The sequence below is a fragment of the Balaenoptera borealis genome (genome assembly GCF_965194805.1).
Source record: "Balaenoptera borealis genome assembly, chromosome: 8".
In the NCBI taxonomy this organism is placed as follows: domain Eukaryota; kingdom Metazoa; phylum Chordata; class Mammalia; order Artiodactyla; family Balaenopteridae; genus Balaenoptera; species Balaenoptera borealis.
Genome location: NC_138865.1, coordinates 11219154 through 11236918, shown reverse-complemented (window position 1 = coordinate 11236918; position 17765 = coordinate 11219154). Strand labels below are relative to the sequence as shown.

Below are 17765 nucleotides of genomic sequence, written 5' to 3'. Positions count from 1 at the left end.
AATGCATTAAAACCTCAAGGCAAAGGATTTAGATCCAGAAGGCCCTTTACTCAGAGGCATGGTGTTTGGTGAAACTTTAATCCCAGTTGGTGGCTGAGAAAGTGATTCCGGGGATGCCGTAGGGGACGCGGCACTGATCCCTAGGGTACCAATGCTGAGCCTGCACGGACCAGTCTTGGCAAATGAGCTGCCTGATGCTTTGGCCCAGTAAGGAGTTGTTTGGCAGTGACAGTGCATGGCTAAGCCGGGGAGCCCCATGAGGGCGGGGCTGGTCCATACGACTGCCTGGAACCACCCCAGACTCTGAGCTCTCTGGGGCCACCTCCAGTCTGCCTCCCCAGACCGGCGTTAAAGGGCAGATCTAGGCCTCTTTTTCACTCCAAGCAGGTCCTAGCTTCAAATATAGTCACATTCTGAGGATGAGGGCTTCAATATATGAATTTGGGGTAGATGCATTTCAGCCCAAAGCAGAGATCAACAGCCCCCTGGGCAATTGACCATGGCAGTGGATGAGGTCACCCACGGAGAGAGGGTCTGGGTGAGGAGAGAAGGGAGCCTTACTGCTTAGTGCCCAGGAGAGAGCAGCCAAGAGTCCAACGCTGTGGGGAATCCGGGATCGACACGAGGGTCTGGTCATCAGGAAGCCGTCGCTGACCTCGGTGAGAATGGTCTCAGTGGAGCAATGGACAGGTTAAAGGGTGGGTGGGCATCTCAGGCAAAGAAGGGAGCTGGGCAGAGACCACCTTCAACCGGAAAGGGGCTGTAACGTGCTTAGTTGTTGAATCTATTTTCCTGCCTCTCACTTAGGTCAGAACCTGTTCATTTCGAAGCTGAATACTTTGACCCAGAGATAAAGAGATTGCTTCTTTTTTGCAAGTAGGACTGGCCCCCGGGCGCGCACGCACACACACACACACACACGCACACACACACACACAATTACACAGCAGTAACACTCAACAAGTATATTGTAAGGGCTCTGGGGAAGCAGGCAGGGCCCCAAGCCTGACTGTGCAGCTCACTCTGTGTGACCTTGACCAAGTCCTTCAAACTTCTGGAGCCCCGGTTTCTTTGTCTTTTAAAAGTGGGGTCCGATTAGGTGAACCCTGAGGTCCTTTTCAGTGCGGACGTTCTGTAAACCAGTGCAACACTTCGATACAAAACTGTGCCCGCACCTCATCGCCCAACCCTGGAGACAGAGGGTCCTCTCTTACGTTATTCTTTCTTTCCCCTGGAGCATCTGGTGACGTTCTCGGCCCTTATCCCCAAGGAGGGGCATGAACCCTGGTGGGAAGGCCCCCGTCCTTCCCCTGTGACCCCAGCGCATCCTGCAAGGCCTCAAGGGGCTAGATCCTGCTTCTCCCCCTCTTCCATGAGTCAGCAGGTCCTCCGTGGATTCTCTCCTTCCCCACTAGCGGCTCCTGATGCTATTCCGCCCCGCGTCATACACCCAGCTTAGGGCTCTGTCGGGCCCGTCATCAGCATCCATGACACCCACGGACAGCCTTCCCTGCCCCCAGTCGCCGGCCACAGATAAGGACTGCGCAGAGGGTGGGTGGCATTTACAACCCTGGCATTTACTCCCAGCAGTATGTACAGTCAATCGCCCCACATTCAATTCACTTTTGCCCTCTCTCCACTCAGAGCAGCCTTTAAGGGGCCCCTTCAAGGGGTTGGGAATGCTTGGGAAGAAGAGTAAGATGGAGGTAGGACCCGAGACCCAAGCTGCTTCCCTAGGAGGAAACAGCCCATAGAGGAAGGAAAGAGGACCAATTGGACAACCATCACTAGAGCAGATTCTCCTCACTCTTGAGTTGCCTGGAGGTTTTCCTTCTAATCCATAAGGGAAAATAATGGGACCTCACTTCCAGGAGCACGCAGTTTCCTGAGAACCGATAGGAAGGCAGTAAACCTTCGTGGGTTCATACGTTGATATCGGCTCCCAGTTTCTTGCCATTCAGGTGTCTAGGAAGCTGTCCCACCTCCCCTGGGGCTGCAGACCATGCTGCCCCGAGCGTTTGCCTCTAAGTAGCAGCTGCTCCGAGACGCACACAGCCCCCCAGCCTCATGTCCCCTCTAGACGAGGGTGGGCTCCCTGATGGCCAAGCCCTCCAGGTGGGCTGGTCGTGAGCCACAGGAGGGCATTGGAGGAGAGGACAGAAGCCAGGACAAAGGACTATGACGATGGCTTCCTGCATGTAAAGTCGGGTTTGAAGATTCAGCTTCTCGGCCATTTTTCCTTCCCTTGTATGTCTTTCCTTTCCTTTCCTATTCCCTTCCTCCCATCCAGCACGTGTAGCTATCTTGGGGCTTCCAGCCTGAATTCTGGAAGAGTCCCAGGAAAGCCACCACGAGGGTGCAGTGTAGAGCCTGTGACACCTCTCTGAGTCAGACCGCCCTCTCCACTGACCCGCTGTGACTTTGAACAGTTCCTCCCTCCCCCAGCCCCGGCTTGGATTCCTCACCGATACTGTGGGGATAAGAGCACCACTGCCCCCACGGGGCTGCTGTCAGGACTCAAGGACACACAGCACTTGAGTCCTCGGCCCTTTATAGCCTCCGAGAGAGGGACCCTCAGTCCATCCTCTCTCTGGCTTTATTCGAAGAGAATACTACCTACTGGTACCTGCTCTGTGGGTAGATTCTAGACTCTGAATCTACACTGCACTTTCCAGGCCACACATGCTGGTTGCCCTAATTTGCTCATGAGCCTCTTAACATTTTTTTTCCCTCCTCCTTCCTGCTCGGTGGTCAGTTTCTGGAGAGCAAGGATGTTATCTGAGGTCTTTTTACCTCCCCAGGGTCCACAAAATACAGACCTCAATACCAGGTAACTCAAGGTCAGTTGGTCAAGAATGTATTGAAAATCCATCCCTTTCTGGGATTTTCCGCATCTCCTCCCACCCATGCTGTGTGTGGGCCATCTCAGATGCAATTCCGTGCTTCCCATGACTGATGTTCTTAACTACATCTCAACACGGTTTCTGAAGGTTGCTCAAAGCCGTATGAGGGGAAGGGGGAGTTCAGAATCAGGGCTTCTGGGCAGTGAGGCCAAGAAAAGGGCAGGTTTCATGGCTTTTTATGACAGTCTCAGCATTTCTGACTCTTTTTCAGTCTGATTGGTATGAAATCACAGCCAGTGAGAAGACATGAGGATTTTGGAAATTGCTGTCAACCTTTTGCCCTTTATGCCATGCAAACCATAATGAGATGTGAGGAGTACAGCTGGCTGCCTGCATCACCTGCTCCCGCTACGCTCTGGGAAGCAGGTTCGGTCCCAGGGACACACCGGCCTTGTCAGCAGCGTCCCAATGCCTGCCACTATCTTGGGTGGTCGTTCGCTGGTGACTGGGTAACCCCCAGCCATGGGACATGGAGCTCTCAGCTTCTGCTCTTGAGCCTGGTAACCACGTCCCAAGAACCAACTCAGTAGTGGCACTAATTTAGGGGGAATGAATCCTCTAGAACCCTTCATGCCAATAACATGCGAAGGAAGACACTCCTCTGGGGCCCAAACCCCTTTGATGGTGCTCCCAGGAACCACAAGTCAGACCGAGGAAATCCATGATCCTAGGGACCCTCCTCCTCCAGATGGGATTGTTTGTAGGCCCTGAAGGGAGAGGGTTAAGCTCACAATGGGATGGGGCTTGGGGCGGCTCCATCCTTCAGCCACCACTCTGTGCTAAGTTAGGGACCACAGAGGGTACAGAGCCGGAGCGTGCATGGGGCATGCCTCCAGGAGCTTAGAGTTTAGTGTTGGGGAAAAGGATATGCCTTGTCCCTCTAATTCAGGGAGGAAAAGAAATGACAGATGTCAGGAGAGAGGCACAAAATGTGATGTGAGAGTGGCTCTCATCACTCCATTCGGGGTGGAAATCTGGGCACGCATCTCTCAGTCACCAGAGCTGAGAAAGGGGTGCCATTACATTTACTGATAAGATTCTGGGTGATATAGGATGGCCTTGGATGCTGGGACACGAGGAAATGGGGGATTTTCTGCTCTCTCATGTCCTAGCCCCATCCTCCATCCAAGCCCCAGACTGTGTTCCCTGCTCTCCCAGGAGAAAATCAGCTCTGCCCGGAGGTGATGGGTCATGGGTCCACCACCCAGTCAGGAGGGAAGTGATAGTAACAGGGTTCTGGAGTTTCTTCCTGAACTTTTCCCAGGTCTATAGCCCAGGAGAAAAGGCCCTCCTCTTCAAATAAGGAATCATAGGGCCCTCCCGCATTTATTGTGTCCAAGGAGCTAGGCCAGCAGCTCTAGGGCAAGGGGTTGGGAAACTACGGCCCACAGGGAAGAGCTGGCTTACTGCCTGCTTTTGTAAATAAAGTTTTATTGGCACACAGCCACGCTCCTTGTTAATGTATCCTCTGTGTCTGCTTTCACGCTACCATGGTAGAGTTGTGTAGTTGCAACAGAGACGGTAAAGCCTAAAATATTTACTATCTGGCCCTTTACAGAAAAAAAATTTGCTGATCTCTGCCCTCGGGGAGAAACTAAATATGAATGAAATAGTCACTGACCTATAGGAGACCCTTGATGAATTTCAGAGAGAGATGTATGCTTCAATACCTGTAATGTACTTCTGGGATGGATGTGATATAAATAGAAACTGCTTAGAATGGAAGGAGAGAGCTTTGGGGCGGTGGGGGGGGATTTACATTGAGCTTTAAAATTACAATACATCTCAGTTCAGATCCCACACTTTCCAGGTGCTCCATTGTCACTCGTGGCCAGTGGTGAAGGTACCGGACAGTGTCTGTAGAAGGAGGCTTCTTAGCGCTGAACTGTTTGGGCTCGATTCCGTAGGAAATGGAGCGCTGCTGGGGATTTTTGAGCTGTGTCTTGGGGTGCTTCCCTGTGATGTTGTCTGGAGAGATGAAAAATGGAGCAAATTATGAGGCTAGTGCAAGAGGGCAGGTGAGAGCAAAGAAGGCAGCTAAGTCAGCCACCTTCCTTGGCAGCAGGAGCGGATTATAGGGAAGACTGGAGAGACACGTGCGGGGATGCAATAGGGTGACCGACAGCCTGGGCCTGGCATGGGCGGGGGAGGTTTAGCATGGCAGCCAGGTCACTGGAAGGCAACCCATTCCTGTATCCCCCAGGCCCCATCAAGCATCGGTTAACAAGTTAGGGGTCCTCCCTGAAGTGATGACAAGGATCCAGAATTCTAAAGTTCCCCCACTGCTCCCAGATGCTCCAAACTGAAGTTCTAGGTGGGCTCACCTCAGTGCTTCATCTTGGCTTCACTTCCCTTCCTGGTCAGATGTGGAAATCACAAGTTGTGTTTAACAGCTTATAAACTGCTTTCACATCCATCAACTCCCTTGGTCCTCACAACAGTCCTAGAAGGAAGGAAGGAAGAAAGGAAGGAAGGAAGGAAGGAAGGAAGGAAGGAAGGAAAGGAGGAAAACTATTAATGTCTTGGTTCTACAGATGAAGACACGCTGCCCAGAGGCCTCAGAGGGCTTCTTGAGACTCACAGCTGAGAACTCGGGGGCTGGGGAGTAGGACCGGGGCCCTAAATGTGTGCCAGTATTGCTCACATTCAGAGACAAGACTCTCCACTGGGCACATGCCACGTGGCAGGCACTCGACTCGGAAGCGTCAGCGTAGGTTATCTCATTTCATCTGCACAAGTGCCCGCATGTTATTGGTGGGAAAACCAAGGCTCAGAGGACGTGGTTCGTGCAAGGTCGTGCAGCTGCAGAGCCAGGACTTGAATCCAGAACTTACTCCAAGATCGGTGCTCCTCCCCTACCTCCCGGCTGCCTATCAAACCCCAAATCTGTCTCTGCTTTGGCTCAGAACTTGTCCTGTATCAGCCTGATGGACGTCAAGGAGACATGATTTGCTGTGCGATGTTATTTCCGCGTGTGCAGATAATGAGCCATACCCGAGCAAGGCTCTCCTGCCCATTTTACTGAGGGCCCTCGACATGTCAGGCCTTGTGGGGATAAGAGGGGATGACAAGTACAATGTAAGAGTAATTGTAGCAGCAGCACCCTGCACCTGTACAGGGCTCACCAAGCTTGTGACACCACCTTAAGCACTTTCTAAGCATTAGTGCATTTACTCTTCATCACAAGCCTGACATAGGTACTGTTATTAATCCCATTTTACAGATAAGGAAACTGAGGCACTTGCCCAAACTTACATAGATAGTAATTATTCAAGCCAGAACACATGAGAAGTCATTTTTGTCCTCTAAGTTACTAAAGGAAGTCAACCTGTAAGTGGACCATTTTAATGTCCAGCATCTTATAAGACACATTCTGTGCTATTTGACAATGTTAGGACAATTTCAGGTATTTTCTTTTGATGGTGGGCTCTGACTTCCAGCAGCCCCACCATCATCCTGTGACCAGTACAATCTCTGCTCCTTCCTCCTGCCTCGGACAGGTTCTTGACAACCTGGACAGCCACCTGAAAAAATCCGAATACTTCCGCTTCCTCTGGTTCCCGCACAGCGAGAACGTCAGCGCCATCTACCAGGACCACACCAACAAGGTAGCCGAGGCGTCTTCCCCTCCTCACGCACAGCCCACCATTCCCACACGGCCCCACCCCCAGCTCCCAGGGCGCCTGACACCTGTTATCGTGCTGATGAGCTGTGAGAGGTGAGAGGAAAAGCAAGGGTGAGCACCACTGAGCCTGAGGAGAGAAGCACGAAAGGCCAGAGGGTGGAAGGAAGCAGGAAGGTGGACCCAGTAAGGGTCCATGTGTCTGCGGGGAGGGATGCGTAGAGGTGAGGTCAAGGGACAATCTAGATGTGGGGCAGGGGAACAGGGGACAGAGGTGTGGGCAGGACAGGATAGGCTGAGTCCTAGGAAGCTGGGCTAGACCTCAGAAGCCAGCTAATACATCCCACCTTCCCTCCAGCACCCCTATCTTTCCCACCCCCAACCGTACAGGTGAAGAAACCCTTGGTTTTGTCTCCCCACTGTGATCTTAGCAAACAAGCTGCTTCTCAGCAGAAGAAAACAAAACCATCACTTAGGATGATGTTGATTGAACAAGTCAGGCAAAAGCCAGGACACCTACTGTGTGTAAGGGGCTGGCGTAGGGTTCATAAAGGATGATTGCTGGACACCGGCTCGTGGGCTCTGAAGAGGAGGGACAGATGCACATTTTTGTCTTGTGCAAAATACATGAATATATGAACATATAAAAAAGCACGAAACAGAGGGGATAGGGCATGGGAATCAGCAGTAAGAAGTGAGGCTTTCAATCGTCCTGGCAGGTGGGTCACCCTTCCCCCATGACACACACACAGTCTCTCCTGGGACACATCTCCCTCTAAGGAGACACTCAGCTCTGGCCCCAAACTGACCACAAATTCTGCTTCCCAGCCTCCCTCCTCTTCAGCCAACTGGTTTTGGGACTATGCTGTTGGATTCTATTTACTGGAGTTCCTGCTCTGGATCAGGTAGGAATGCAAGTGTCTCTTTTCCCAGCACCTGCCATATACTGTTGCAGATGTGGTCCATCAGAAGAACAACATCCTACCTAGCTGTGCAAACTGTGTCTGTCTCCTGGGTCCAGAGCAGGGGTTTTCAACCCTGGGGAAATTTTTAAAAAATACCAGTGCCCAAGTCTCATTCCCTGGTTCACAGGTGATGTGAAGCTTCATATTGTCCTGTTTCTTACCTCCTTCACAGCCTGAAGTCTGTGCTCAGGCTCAGGCCCCATGTCTGCCACCAAACATGTAACTATGAGTGATGGGGAAGGTTTTATGGGGCCTTGAGTGGTGACTCTGTATCCAGCCAAGACATGGAATGGCATCAGATAAAGATTTTTGAAATGTTTCACACATGTAAATAATATAGGCAGCACAAATTTAAAATATAAAGAATAATATAGTAAGCACCCACATCTTGTTGTTGCTACCATATTAAGAAGTGAGACAACACTAGTAAAATTGGAGTCCTCTTGGTGGAACTCCCAGATCACAGTATCTCCCCGAAAAGGTAAACCACCACCCCAAACTTTATGCTTATCACTCTCTTGCTTTTATTGATACTGTAGTTTTCTGAATCCTGAAATAAAAAATTGGTAATTCAGCTTTGATAGTGATATTTTTCCATGTTGATATGAATAGCTGTAATTACTCATTTTTCACTGTATGCATTTACCACAATGTATATATCCATGCTCTTGTTGATGGATATTTAGGTTGTTTCCAGGAATTTTTTTGTCCATGCTCTTGTTGATGGATATTTGGGTTGTCTCCAGGAATTTTTTTGTCCATTACAAACAACATTCCTGTGAGCATTCTGGAAAATTGCTTCTGATGTCTTGAGTATATAATCATGAGTCGAATTCCTGGGTCACCAAGTATAAGCATCTTTAGTTTTATAAGATCAAGTTGTTCTCCTAAGTAGTAATACCAAGTTAACTGCCAAGCACTGTAAGATTCTCTGTCCTCCATAAGCTGGACAAAATTGGACCTGTCAGGCTTTTAAATTTTTGTGTGCTATGTGTTAAATGGTACCTCATTATGGTTTTTAATTCTTATTTCCCTGATTATTAATAAGGTTGCCCAGCTTTTCAGTTTATTGATCCTTCAGATTTCTCTTCTGTGAGGTGCCCATTTACGTATTTTGTTCTTTTAAAAAGTTGGGTTGTTTTTCCTTAGTGTTTTGTACAGCTTTATTTACATGTATTTTGAACACCAGTCCTTTGCTGCTTATGTGTCTTGCATCACCTTCTCCCTGTTGGTGTCTTATCTTTCACTTTCATGGTGTTTTATGATGTGTAGATGTATTTAATTTTATCAAATGTAGCCATCTAGTCTTTTATCTGGAGGACTTTGGTGTCTTTTTAAAGACGGTGAGCCCAGCCTAGAGGCCATCGCTCCATCAGATGACGGATCGGGAGTGAGAGTGGAAAATGCCCAGCCAGCTTCTCTCCCCTTCCATCACAGCAGCCTGGCAGCTTTATGTGCTTGTGTCTATGGAGTCCGGGCCCAGGGAGCATCCAAATAAATTGGGCTCTAAATCACAGTTGACACATCCCAGCCAGGGCGGACGCTCCGAGGGAGCTCCATGACCTCTGAGCCCAGCCCATGTGGCCCCCCTTTTTGTGTCTTCTGGAAACTGCATCCACCCAGCCTCATCCCTGCAGCTCTGGGCCTCTCGCTGAACTATGTGCCCAAGGATGCGGGAATGAAAACTAACATAATGGATTGGGTACCTGGTGACTTAATGGCTGCTTTGCGATCAGACTCACTGTAGCCCCATGAGGGCAGGGATGCCGTCTGTCCCGTCACTGTCAATCCTCAGAGCCCCAAACAACGCCTGGCACCTAGAGGAGGCTCATAGTATTTGTGTAGGAAATGCTAATGAAAAGCTCGGTCCCTGTCCTTTTTTTTTTTTTTTTTTTTTTAAATTATTGAGTATGTGTTCAAGGCTAACAACAGTGTGCTAGTCTGAGATTTTTTTTTTTTTTTTTTAATTAATAGCTTATTTATTTATTTATTTATTTATTTATTTATTTATTTATTTATTTTTAGCTGTGTTGGGTCTTCGTTTCGTGCGAGGGCTTTCTCTAGTTGCGGCAAGTGGGGGCCACTCTTCATCGTGGTGCGGGGGCCACTCTTCATCGCGGTGCCCGGGCCTCTCACTATCGTGGCCCCTCCCGTTGCGGGGCACAGGCTCCAGACGCGCAGGCTCAGTAGTTGTGGCTCACGGGCCCAGTTGCTCCGCGGCATGTGGGATCTTCCCAGACCAGGGCTCGAACCCGTGTCCCCTGCATTGGCAGGCAGATTCTCAACCACTGCGCCACCAGGGAAGCCCCGGTCCCTGTCCTTGAGGTGTTCAGTAGCGGTCAACCGTAGGGATGATGGTGTTGGCCCTGGCTGACCAGGACAGAGAGACAGGCTCTCTCGGGAACAGATCCCTGGAGGGTCAGCCAGGACCAGGGCCAAGCTCAGCTCCTGTGCTGAGAACAGCCCTGTGCCCTGGGGCCGGTGGGAGCCTCCCCACGGCCATGCTGGCCTGGGACACCAGAGAGCATCTGCCTTGAGAGAGACAGCGTTCTTTTCGCCTTCCAACCCCTGCAGCATGTACCCTTCCTCCCCTTCCAACCCCTGCAGCACATACCCTTCCTCCCCACCCCCTGCAGCTTTTACCCTTCCTCATGCCCCGACCCCACCCCTGCAGCGTGTACCCTTCACCCTCCCAACCCCTGCAGGAGAAGGAGAAGCAAGGAGGAGGTTGATTTTGCTTTCTTGGCTTCCCAACACATCTACAGTGAAAATTTATTTCTTTTATAAAGACAAAAAAATGAACTTTAATCTGTGTGTGTGTGTAAGTATACATTTGGAAGAATGTGACTTGGTGAATGAGTTTCCCAGAGCAGAAAGCCAGGTGACAGCTCCTTCGTGGCCCAAGAAGCGCAGAGCCTTCCCTTTGCAATTCCTTGGGCAGCTCATTTCCAAACACAAGAATCCATAAGCCCAGCCCCCATGCTAGGCCACTGGCCCCCACTGGCCACTTACAACAATCAAGTCCTCCCAGGATGGCCAGGTGTGGAAGGAGGGTGAACTACTACAGTCCTTATGTAAATTAAACTGGCAGCAACCTGCTGAAATTAAAACTCTGCCTGCCCTTTGCCCCAACAATCTGGTAAGGATATAAGTACAAAGACGTTTGTTATGGTGTGGCATGTGGTGGTACTACACCGAAAATGACAGGTTTTGGCGAGGATGTGGAGAAATTGGACCCTTGTGCGCTGTTGGTGGGAATGTAAAATGGTGCAACCGCTAGGGAAAACAGTATGGAGGTTTCTCAAAAAGTTAAAAATAGAATTTCCATATGACCCAGCAATTCCACTTCTGAGTATATATCAGAAAGAATTGAAAGCACGATTTCAAAGAGATATTTGCACACTTGTGTTCACAGCAGCATTATTTACAACAGCCAAAAAGTGGAAGCAACCCAAGTATCCGATGGATGACTGGATAAACAAAATGGGGTATGTCCATACAGTGGAATACTATCCAGCCTTAAAAAGGGAGGAAATCCTGACACCGGCTACAATGTGAATGAATCTTGAAACATTATGCTAAGTGAAATAAGCCAGACACATTAAAAGGACGAATACTGTGTGATTCCACTTATATGAGGCATCCAGAGTAGTCAAATTCATCGAGACAGGAAGTAGAATGGGGGTTGCCAGGGGCTGGAGGGAGGGCGCAATGGGGAGCTGTTGTTTAGTGGGGACAGAGCTTCAGTTTTGCAAGATTCTGGAGGTGCACCACACAGCGATGTGAATATACTTAACACTACTGAACTGTACACTTAAACAATGGTTAAGATGGTAAATTTTATGTTACGTGTTGTTTTTTTTTTTTTAATCACAGTTTGGGTTTTTCACCAAACCCAAACCCTGAAGATAACCTAGTCACTAAAGGGCAAGAGAGGGATAAAATGTGAGATAAAATCCATAACTGGGTCACGGGGCAGCCGTGGAGAGAGGGATGGAGGGCGATATTCACGTTCCCTGCAGGGATTTCCAGGCTGTAGGTAAGCGTACATGGCAGAGTATGTGGAGAATGAAGTCCTGGTTTGTAAAGGACTCAGCCCGGCGCCCAGCAAACAGCCGGCACTCACTCGCTGCTGGATAATACGATGATCACAGGCCCCTCTGCCCTGCCCCCCCAGCACCTTCCTGCCAGGCCTCGTGGGCTGGATCAACCGCTTTTTCTTCTGGCTCCTGTTCAATGGGAAAAAGGAAAACTGCAACCGCAGCCACAAGATCTTCACCTACGAGTGCCGCTTCAAGCAACACGTGCAGGACTGGGCCATCCCCAGGTAGGGGCTGTGTGGGCCAGCCTGCGGGTGGGTCAGCAACAAACAGACCCCCTCGGGTCCTCCCCACAGCCCTAGCACGTACACTGCCAACCAGGCTCCCCGTTCTACCTGTTATTAGCGGGGGGCAAACTGGAGGCTCCGAATCCCCATCCGGTGCCCTTGCACCATTGTGCCTCTCAGGGAAACCAGCCAGGGGATCCCTTCTGCTCTCCCCATCAGCTCCTCTCCAGCCATGAGGCCGGGCAACAGCAGGCTTGGGCTTGAAGCATAGTGCTTCCTGGCCAGCATCTGCTTTTTCTGGAAGACTGTCCCCTGCGTTGTCCCTCGGTCGGCAGAGTCCATGGAGCAGGCTGGGGGCCGGTACTCTGCATCTCGGTCCTGAGGGACACGCCCCCTCGGGACTGAGGCTAGGTCTGTAGCCCAGATCACTGCAGCTTTCTCTCTGAATTGCCCCTCTTTGTCCCTCTCCAAGAAAAGGGTGGGGGTGCGGTGTTGGTGCCCAGGGCTTAAGGGGTGCCTCTGTTACCATGTTCAGGGGCTGAGACCACCACACTCTTGGGGCAGGACTATTAGAAAAAGTAGAAATCTTGGAATCAGAGTGACCTGACTCTGTCTGAAGAAGAGGAGGCCGGGGCATGGGACAGCTGTGGCCAGAGACCCAAGGGGAGCCCCCGATTGGGCGGGGGCCCTGGGATCTGAGCTGGGAGCAGTAGGTAGGTCTCCTCTTCTGTGAGGAGGACTTTGAGAGCAGCCATGAGGAAGGGGCCTCCTGGGGACCGGGATCCCCGAGGCCCCCAAGGCTGGGAAACCGTGCAGAGCCTCATGGGAGCTCAGGAGGCCCCTTCCTGAGGTCTGGGTTCCATCCGCTTGGGCCGAGTGCAGAGAGAAGACCAAGGAGGCCCTGCTGGAGCTGAAGGCCATGCTGGAGGCGCACCCCAAGGTGGTGGCCCACTACCCCGTGGAGGTGCGCTTCACCCGGGGGGACGACATCCTGCTGAGCCCCTGCTTCCAGCGCGACAGCTGCTACATGAACATCATCATGTACAGGTGACCAGCTCGCGGAGGGGGCGGGGTGGGGCTGGGCTCCCTACCCCCACCCTGCCGCCCTGCTTCGAAGGGACCCCCTCTCCTTCCCCAGCGTTCAAGGCCAGTTCAAATGCCACCTTCTCCCAGGAGACTTCCCTGATCCTGGCCGCAGAAAATCGTCTTTCGCTCCTTTGAGTTCCTACAACCACCCTTTCTAGCCTATGTTATGTTAATGCAGTCATTAATATTAATGAATGTGTAATATTAATGTTAATATGCATAGCTACTACTTGTGAAGCTGATATTACGGAATGACAAGTCTATGCTCTCATGTGCCTGCCCTAGTCAGTGATTCCGAGAGCCTGGAACTCTGTGTCGAGAAGGATTCTGAGGCCAGGTTTCAGTTCAGCCAAAAAGAGAATCAGGCCTGGATGCACTTGCCCATCTTAACCGGCTCCACCAGGTCCTGTGCTGATACCTTAAGCTCACGACTGCGTTATCTTTTTCCTGATTAGTTGCACAGTAATCTCTTGTATGAGGCTTACAGACATGCACGGTTTAAGAAGCTCCTCTTTTCTGAAACTTCCTGCTTAAGACATGTCTTCCTTCCTTCCCATCCCCCATTGATAATAGCCCTTCTCTGACTTTGCAAAAGACAAATATACTCTCTCCCAGCCTGAATCTTGCTATGCTGTATTTCTCCAGCATGTAAAAACCCCCAAACTCAAGGGATCCCAAGGGACAATTCAAGAAGGCGCTGTCCTGGCGGGAGTCCCCGAAGCCAGAAAAGAGTTTCTGAAACACGTACTGAATGAGAGGCGGCTTATTTCATGTAGGGACAAACTTGCAGCCAGGCTCATCCACACCTGTCTGTCTGTCTGTCTATTTTATCCTTACCTGTGCATGCAAATTCAGAAGTGAGAAAGTTGCCGTGGGGCTGCATCATAACATTTGAATTTTTTAAAGCTCTGACTTCGATTTTTTCTATCAGTAAATCTGACTCCCCTGGACTGACCAACTAGGTTATATGGCCAAGCTTTCCATACATCAATGAGGGGATTCTGATATAAATATTTATTTTTAAGATTTGTGTGTGTATATATATATATCCTTAAAGTAATCTTTACATTAAAAATTTTTTAATTTACATTTTTAAATACTTAGATTTAAAATTGAAATCTTCAAGCTGCATGAGTATACAAATATGCATACATATATATGTGTGTATGTGTGTATATATATATATATATATATATATATATATATATATACATACACACACACAAATCTTTAAAATTATTTAAACTCATGACAGCTTTCAGTGGCCAGTTAAAAAATATGCAAGAGGATGTAAACCTTTTCCAAATCCTTCTGAGCAGAAGCCCTCAAGGCGCTGGGTCACTGCTGTCCATGTCCTGAGGGCAGAGCCAAGTGCTGGGCCCGGCACAGGCCAGGCGCCTGATAACAGTGGGTGGGACCATGCAAAGCAGGGACAGGGCCTCACCTCCTTCTGCCCCCTCGCCAGGCCCTACGGCAAGGACGTGCCGCGGCTGGACTACTGGCTGGCCTACGAGACCATCATGAAGAAGGTGGGGGGCAGGCCCCACTGGGCCAAGGTAGGATGCTTCATGCCGGGTGTCAGCTGGGCAGCTGCTGTGAGCCGGGGCTTCCACCAGAGGGCGCTTCTCTTCCCGGTTGCCCTGCCCGCCCAAGGCTCAGATGTGGGGAAACTTGGGCTGAGCAAGTGACAGGAAGGAGGGCCTCCACGACCCTAACCAGACCCGTCTTCCCTCTGCATTCATGTTCCAACAGCCCAGTGACTGTAATTCTCTCAGAGTTTTCAGAAAACTTCCTCACCTTTCATTTTATTTAATTCTCATAGAAACCCTACGAGCAGGATAAGGCAGTGGGTCCATTTAACAGACAGGAAACTAGGGGTCTGTCAGAGGTGACGGGACTTACTTACTAATTAGCAGTTGAATTGGGGCCAGAGCCTCTCCACTGACACACTGCCGGGTGGCACAGGGAACGGGAAGTTTAATGTTGCATTTTAACACCTTCCTTCTTTACTTTCCAAGAAACTCCTCCCTCCTCTTTGGGTCTCTACACTATAGGTGCGTGTGAATGAATGCGCGCGTGTATGCGCTTGTGTGTGCCTGGGCATAGGAGCGTCACACATGCAGGCATCCAGACGTGGGTGCCTGTTTGCAGCCCCCCTGAAATGCCGCTTCCAGGGAACGAGGCCTGTCGTATCTGGTTGCTTCCTCAGGCCCACAACTGCACCCGGAAGGACTTTGAGAAAATGTATCCGGCCTTTCCGAAGTTCTGTGCCATCCGAGAAAAGCTGGACCCCTCGGGGATGTTCCTGAATGCGTATCTGGAGAAGGTGTTCTACTGAAGCACAAACAGAAAACAAGTCGAGCCCACCCCATCCCGTCCCCCAGGCCCACTTCGCATGAGGTTGAAGGCTCCGTGTCCCTCCGGCCTGGTGGGGAACAGACCTCTTCCCCCAGGCCCTCTGCCACGGTGCCCACAGCTGCCCTGACCCAGAGTGAGGAGCCTGGATCTGGGCAGCTCCCACTTCCCTCATCCTCACAGGAACCCCGTGTAAGGAAGAGCACCAAATCCCCATTTACCTCTCCAGCCTCATCCTCTTAGCCCAAGCCTGCAATCACCATATCCTGTTTCCCAGAAGACAGAGAAGCCCCCAAACGTTCTGTGTCTAAGAGGTCAGGATTCAGCGTTTCACAGGTTCCACCCGCTGGTTGGGTGTCCGGAGCTCCAGGGATCCCCCGCCCACCCTTGCAGGGAGGGGTCCCCCTGGCATGTGTTTGGGCACAGAGGTCGTGTGTGCTGTGCTCTGCTTTCTTTCACTCTCGAGGGTCTTTCAGATGCTCAGGTGTGTGCCCCCTGCCCTGGGACTGCCCTCTTCCAAAAGGTCCACCTGTCCGTCTGACCTCCCATAGCCTGACCTGCAGTGTGTCTATTCCAGCGGATGTTTGGGGAGTGGGACTCTCCTTGCCTCCTTTTTAATAAAGGCCAAGAGTTCATTCACTCTCTGCTCCCTCCTCTTCATCTCCAAGGTAATCCTTTGGGAGCAGGAAGCTCCCTGATTCCCCGGCTGCCCTCCAGAGGTAATGGGTCTTGGACTTGCCTGGAAAATGCTCTTCCTATTCCTTTTGCAAACTTAGTTTCAAGCTGCCTCTGACCTACCACACTTTGTGGCTATTCTTTCACCAAGCTTTTGTTGAACATCTACAAGGTGCCAAGTGCTTTGGGGGAATTAAAAGGACCTTAAGGGGCTTCCCTGGTGGCGCAGTGGTTAAGAATCCGCCTGCCAATGCAGGGGACACAGGTTCGAGCCCTGGTTCAGGAAGATCCCACATGCCACGGAGCAACTGAGCCCATGAGCCACAACTACTGAGCCCGAGTGCCACAATTACTGAAGCCCACGCGCCTAGAGCCCGTGCTCACAGCAAGAGAAGCCACCGCAGTGAGAAGCCCACGCACCGCAACAAATAGTAGCCCCCACTCACTGCAACAAAAAGAAAGCCCATGCGCAGCAACAAGGACCCAATGCAGCCAAAAATTAAATAAATAAATTTATTTTTAAAAAAAAGAACCTTAAGACAGGTTCCTGGCATCCAGAAATGTATATTTTAATCATATGTTTCATAAGAGGTTAATACGCAGACTATATAAGAACTCCTCAACAACACAAAAACAAACAACTGATCAAAAATGGACAAAGGCCTTGAATACACATTTCTCCAAAGAAGATACACAAATGATCAGTAAGCACATGAAAAGATGCGCCACATCACTAATCACTAGGGAAATGAAAATGAAATCACCATGAGATAGCACTTTACACCCATTAGGATCACTATTATCAAAACAATAATAACAACAGAAAATAACAAGTGTTGTCGACGACATGGAGAAACTGGAATCCTTGTGCATTGCTGGTGGAAATGTAATGAAATGGTGCAGCTGCCGTGGAAAATGGTATGGAAGTTCCCCAGAAAACTAAACATAGAATTACCGCATGATCCAGCAATTCCACTTCTGGGCATATACCCAGACGAACTGAAAGCAGGGACTCAAAACAGATATTTGCACACCCATGTTCATAACAGCATTATTCACAGTTGCCAAAACGTAGAAGCAACCCAAATGTCTACTTTTGGATGACTGCATAAATAAATTGTGGAATATACATACAATGGACTATTGCTCAGCCTTAAGAAGGAAGGAAACTTTGATATATGCTACAATCAATGAGCCTTGAGAATATTCTGCTATGTGAAATAAGACAGTCACGAAAAGACAAATGCTGTACAATTCCAATTACATGAGGTACCTACAGTAGTCAGATTCGCAGAGACAGAAGGTAGAACAGTGGGTGCCAGGGGCTGGGAGGAAGGGAGAAGAGGAGATAGTGTTTAACTGGTACAGGGTTTCAGTTGGGGAAGATGAAAAATTCTGGGGACGGATGGTAGTGATGGTTTCACAATAAAGTGAATGTACTTAATGCCACTGAACTGTACACTGAAAAATGGTTCAAATGGTACATTTTATGTTATATATATTTTTACCCCAATAAAAGTAAAGAAATTTATATTCAAATTCAGGAAAACAAGACTAACGTGCATAGGACGTTAAATAGCAATACCAGGGAGTGTGTAATTAAGTGTCCGGGAGATGGTACAGCCACAGAGACCTGGCCGGTCCACTTGGACTCAACTTCCCCAGAGAGGCTGGCTCAAGACCTAAGTCCACGACCTCGAGGGCAAGAACTACCCCTTCAGCAGGACCAGCTGTGTAATTCACAGGGCCCAGCCCAAAACGATTAAGAATTTCACGAGGGCAACTATACTTCAACTAAAAAAAAAAAAAAAATTTCAAGAGGGTGACAGCAG

General features: G+C 49.9%; 1 protein-coding gene across 3 annotated transcripts in view; it reads left to right on the top strand.

Moving 5' to 3' along the window:
• The window catches only part of LOC309633671 (L-gulonolactone oxidase), a 38816-nt gene extending 21331 nt beyond the window's left edge, over positions 1–17485 (top strand). For 2 of the 3 annotated variants that reach the window (XM_082402846.1, XM_082402847.1), the window contains exons 7-12: positions 6404–6511; positions 7354–7430; positions 11668–11817; positions 12700–12864; positions 14369–14459; positions 15113–17485. In XM_082402846.1, coding sequence (XP_082258972.1) covers positions 6404–6511; positions 7354–7430; positions 11668–11817; positions 12700–12864; positions 14369–14459; positions 15113–15241 — 720 coding nt within the window. In that variant the 3' untranslated portion in view covers positions 15242–17485. The remainder of the gene's footprint in view (positions 1–6403; positions 6512–7353; positions 7431–11667; positions 11818–12699; positions 12865–14368; positions 14460–15112) is intronic. The other variant, XM_082402848.1, reaches the window with a different exon arrangement.
• Positions 17486–17765: the final 280 nt, after the last annotated feature.